The sequence below is a fragment of the Capsicum annuum genome, chromosome 1 (assembly GCF_002878395.1).
Source record: "Capsicum annuum cultivar UCD-10X-F1 chromosome 1, UCD10Xv1.1, whole genome shotgun sequence".
Classification (NCBI taxonomy): Eukaryota; Viridiplantae; Streptophyta; class Magnoliopsida; order Solanales; family Solanaceae; genus Capsicum; species Capsicum annuum.
The window spans coordinates 226798769-226804296 of record NC_061111.1 but is presented as its reverse complement, the minus strand read 5'-3'; the positions used below and the strand labels follow the sequence as shown (position 1 = coordinate 226804296).

The 5528-nt window shown below is 35.0% G+C and overlaps 1 protein-coding gene across 3 annotated transcripts; it reads left to right on the top strand.

Moving 5' to 3' along the window:
- Positions 1–875: 875 nt before the first annotated feature.
- LOC107847427 (endo-1,4-beta-xylanase 5) lies at positions 876–4618 on the top strand. Of its 3 annotated transcripts, XM_016691664.2 has the most exons (9): positions 892–1049; positions 1145–1235; positions 1683–1717; positions 2221–2377; positions 2480–2649; positions 2768–2869; positions 2935–3081; positions 3252–3887; positions 4069–4618. In XM_016691664.2, the coding sequence occupies exons 2-9, from the start codon at positions 1145–1147 to the stop codon at positions 4402–4404; spliced, it is 1674 nt and encodes a 557-aa protein (XP_016547150.1). In that variant the 5' UTR covers positions 892–1049; the 3' UTR covers positions 4405–4618. The 3 variants fall into 3 exon arrangements, with proteins under 3 accessions (XP_016547141.1, XP_016547150.1, XP_047265190.1); XM_016691655.2 differs by having other exon boundaries at positions 876–1235; XM_047409234.1 differs by lacking the exon at positions 1683–1717.
- The last annotated feature ends 910 nt before the right edge of the window (positions 4619–5528 follow it).

Here is a 5528-nt window from a genome sequence, read left to right as displayed (position 1 = left end):
ACGTGAAAACTTATAAGCAATCATAAATGTGTGTCTTCTATCTCAAGTCCGAGACATGATTCTATCAACTAATTAATATTTCACTTAGTAATTTGTCATCATCCAACCTATTAGGAATTTATGACTCATAAAAGAGTCTCACCTGTAAATAGATTAAAATAATAAATCAAACCACATATATCATAATAATTATATCAAGATTAAGAGTATAAGTACATGTAATGGACTAGAGAAGCCATTTATTAACAGATCATAAACGAACATCTCTAATTGGCCCGTTCAATAACATATGAAATGTAATAGCACAAGAAGTTGAAATATTAACAATAAACCAAATCATAATAATTATATCAAGATTAATAGTATAAGTACATGTAATGGACTAGAGAAGTCATTTATTAATATTCGTAACATAAACGAACATCTCTAATTGGACCGTTCAATAAATAAGAAATGTACTAGCACAAGAAGTTGGAATATTACCACTCCCATAATTAAGATCAAATTATATTTAATCTTGTGCTACAATCATCAAGATGTTTTGTCCACCACGTCTTTGATTGTGAGCATTAATTTATAACTTATCAAAACCGACAATTACAATCTTCCGTGCATGAGTTAAAATACTACATACACAAAATTATCTACTATATTAGTAGAGAATACACATGTTAACTATGATCTATTCAAATAAAGATTTTATTAATATAATAAATTATCTTTACATGGAGTGAAAATATAATATATAACACAAACTATATGGTTAATAATATATCCTAACATCCTGGAAACAACATCTTTTATCTCTACAAGATAGTGGTAAGAACTGCATATATTCTACCCGTAAACCCTACTTGTGGAAACCTACAGGGTATGTTGCTGTAAGTAACTTATTAGTTTCATTCCATCATCATTATGAAAACCTTAACTAGTAGTACTTGTCCTTATTACCTCCTCCACTTGCTTCTGCATAACATGTGAACAAAGCACGGACTTGGAAGAAGCAAAGCTATTCATACTGTTTCTCTTGTGATTCTGCTTCTTCGTTGGTATAGATCCATCAATACTAATTTGCTAGCTACTTATACTCTTCCTCCTCCATACCCACATTTCTCATTTTTGTGAGCTGTTTTCATCTAAACAGATGAAGAGAATGAGGGGTCATCCCATATTTTCCCTCTCTCTCTTTTACGGGGTCCTCTTTGTTTCTATGCCTTCCTTCGTTTCACCTTATGGTAATTAATCTTACTTCTTCTTATCTCACACGCGCACGGTCATTATTTTGTTTATTTGAATAAACATTAGTTTTAGTTTCCACTCCTGTTGGTGAGTCAGTCACAGCTAGACGGGTGCAAAGAAACTGTCTAGTTTCAGTTCTCCTTAGAGTCACCGAAGTTCATCTAGTTGAGTCAGACATGACTAACTTTGATATCATTTCTGACATGGATTGGCTACATTCCTGTTATAGCTCGGTCAACTGCATAAATAGAATAGTAAGATTTCAGTTTCCAAATGATCCTTAGAATGGAAGGGTAGTCATAAAGTGCCTATAGGTCGTTTCATCTCTTACCTTAAGTTTAGGACGATGATTTCTAAGGGGTGCATCTTAGTATAGTGGATTCTTCTTGTTATTACTACTTAAGTCGACTAGTAACAATTGCGACTTCATTAATCTATTGCAGATGGGCCACTCTATGATTCTTCAGCTTTTGCCGAGGTAACCACATAGGCCATAGCAATGCATTTTGTTCGCGTTTTTCTTCCTTTATTACGGAGTATTTATTAACACCCATTACATCAAACGCTTTCTCTTCGTGTCTCGTAAAATTATCAATGCAAGAATTTAAGTCGGTAGGAATGAAATGTTACAATTTATTACATATTTTTCGCTTGCTTATTTGGTTTTATGTCCATAGTCATTCAAGAGATTGTCTATAAGTTGGTAAATAACAAATGGTTTAGTAACTTCCGTAGGAAAAACTATATAAGTTCAATGACCAGGAATTAACTACGTATATATAGATATAGCCCTAAGATGGGTTAAGGCAGTGATGGCTATTACAGCCTGGTTATACCGCGACACAAAAGATGAATTATTGGCAGGATCGTAAAACCAGCAATTGCACTCAGTGTATACTAAACTGCGACGCATTTAACAAATTTGAAAATTAAAATGTATTACTATCAGTTTATGATATTAATGTATGACTTGTTGTGTAGTGCAAACTATACCCGGAGAAGCCACTTTATGGTGGGGGAATTCTAAAGGATAAGCTGCCGGAATTTCACAAGTTTTTGAGGATGGATGGAAAGACAGTCACTGCACCTATTTTCAAACTGCAAGATATCACCCCTGGCATAATTTATTCTTTTTCCAGTTGAGTACAAGCTAAATACTATTAATCAAATGGTTGTTATTCCAAAATATGATAAAATGAATGGCAGAGGTGTTTATAAGCAATGTTTATTTTTTCGGCAGCTTGGATTAGGATAAAAAGTGCTGATTCTGCTCTCATAACGGCAAGCGTAGGTGACAAAGATTCAGAAGAATTATGTGTAGGCACTGTAGATGCTAAGCCTGGATGTTGGTCCTTCCTCAAGGGTGGATTTGTAGTTTCTACACTTAATTTGTCTTCCATATTTTTAAAGGTGTGTCTGCTTGCTGATAATGTGTCAGTATCTATGAGTAGTCATAAATTAGTAATCTTATACTTTTGATGAATAAGAACTAAGGGACTACATATCAAATATTTCTTTCCTCTTGCAGTATTCAGATCAAGAAGACTTGGAAATCGAGATTGCTAGTGCTTCCCTGCAGCCATTCACTGAGCAGCAGTGGTTGTTGAATCAGCAAACAAAAATTAATATGGTAAATATGTTGAGTTGTGCTTTCAGTTTGAAAAAATAGGAGTTGTGAAAAGAGCTTTGGTTCAGGCAAGGAAGCGTGCTGTTACTATCCATGTCGCAAACAAGCAAGGAGTTAGACTTGAAGGTGCATCACTAAAAATACAACAAGTCTCCAAGGATTTCCTCCTTGGATCCGCTATTGCATATACCTTTATTGGTAATACCCCCTATCAGGTTTGTCCAAAAATCCATCACATTGCAGTAGAGATATATAGGCAGTGGGCGTACAGTTTAATTGTTTGGTAAAATATGTCGATGCACTGCTGTTTTTAAATCTTGGACTCACCTCAGACAATAAGACGTTTCTGTAAGATTCAGAAAAATGAGCTTTGTTCCTGTTTCAGAACTGGTTTCTTGAGCGATTCAATGCTGCAGTTTTTGAAGATGAAATCAAGTGGTACACCACAGAGCCCAAACGCGGTCAACTTAACTATACTCTAGCAGATCAGTTGCTGGAATTTGTCCGAAGAAACCAGATCACAGTTAGAGGTCACAATATTTTCTGGGAGGACCCTAAGTATACACCAGGCTGGGTTCAAAATCTTACAGATTCTGAGCTGAAATCAGCTGTAAACTCCAGGATTCAGAGTCTTATGTCCAAATACAAAGATGAATTCGTTCACTGGGATGTTAACAATGAACTACTTCACTTTGATTTCTATGAACAAAGGCTGGGACCGAATGCCACACTTGAATTTTACAGGACAGTGCACCAGCAAGACCCTTTGGCGACTTTGTTCCTGAATGAATTCAATGTGGTGGAGAATTGTGATTCTTCGTCCACCGTTGATAAATATATCTCAAAGTTGAGGGAGCTCAAAGAAGATGGCATGTCAATGAATGGAATTGGCCTTGAGGGTCATTTTGGAGTTCCCAACCGGCCTCGAATAAGAGCTACTCTGGATAAATTAGCAACATTGGGGCTTCCCATTTGGCTCACAGAAGTTGATATCAGTAATACATTCAGCATGGAAACACAGGTGAGACCTCTCTAATATTGCTTCCTTCAAAACCAATAGTCCTACAACTGAGCAAAAGCAAGAAAACAGATAATTCTTGTAGCTTACTAAAAATATGTAATACTTTTTTACCATGTTCTCATCCAGGAGAACAACAAAGTAGTATTTATATTTCCATTAATTAAAATTCTTTTGTTGACAGGCTATTTACTTGGAACAAGTATTAAGGGAGGGCTTCTCACATCCAGCTGTGGATGGGATAATGTTGTGGAGTGCCATTAGGAGAAACAAATGTTACAGAATGTGCCTTACAGATCCGGACTTAAATAACCTACCAACTGGTGATGTAGTGGACAAGCTTCTGAAGGAGTGGGATACTGGAGTTCTGAAGGGACAAACTGACGAGCATGGCTCTTACAGCTTCTATGGCTTCCTTGGTGACTACAAAGTCACTGCTAAGTGTGGGGATAAAGTTGTGGATTCAGCATTCTCTCTTAGCCGCAGTGAAGAGACTAAGCATTTTAGCATTCAGCTGTGACTGGCTTGTTAGTAAAGAAAAATGCAGCTATGTAACTTAAAAGCAAAGAGCAATAGCTTCAAATATGCTAACCGTCTTGGAGGAAAAAAAACAATTACAACACTATAAACCAAACTCGAAGATATAGCTTACCCTTGTTTAGTATTCAATGTATACTCTTTAAAGCATTTAACACGAATTAATGTTATAACTTAAATGATGTTTAGTAATCCAACAACTCTATGAAACATAAAGTACACTACAGTAAAACCAAAAAAAACTAATGGGTCGTTTGGTAGAGTGTGTTAATCAAAATAATACATGCATTATTCTTATGTATTATTAATACTCAGTTTGGTACATTTTTTTGTCATTGTTTAACCAATGCTTTGTATTAGTTATACACTATATTGTGTATTGGGCTATGCATTATTAATACCCACTCTTTTCCATGTATTAGTAATACAAAGCATTTTAATACATGCATTGAATTATTAAATGACAACTTTACCCCTCAAAATAACTAATTTCTTTTTCCCACCATTTCTCCACTTGTTCTTCTTAATCAAACATCTTCTTTTATTTCGATTTCTTTCTCTTTATTCCGATCAAATTCCATCAATTTCAGTTTCAAGTCTTTTGGATATAGAGAATACGTGAAATTGGGTTTTCAAAGAAAAGTAAATTTAGAGAAGAAGTAAAAATTAAATTTTCAAGATTGCATACCTTCCTCAGATTTCTTTTTCAATGAAAATGAACAAATGAATTTATTGGATATTTGGGTATTTGAATACAGCACAATGAAAATGATTGGATATTTTGGTATTTGGATACACCTGCTGGTGGTGGTTGCTTCCATTTTTTTTTTTCATACCAAACAACCAGAGGAGTTGTTTGGCAAGTATCAAGATGTGCTCCAGCCAGGGTGCCACTGTTTGCCTTGGTTCCTCGGGTATCAGTTAGCTGACAATCTTTCCCTCACGGTGCAGTAGCTTGATGTTTGCTGTGAGACAAAGACAAAGGTCTTCTTTTATTCATGAAAAGGAATTACATTGAATTTCATATTCCTTTTCATTTTTTTTTTAAAATTTATGTTAGAAAATTATCAATTTTACTATAGAACTGAAATCTACAGTAGTGTATTT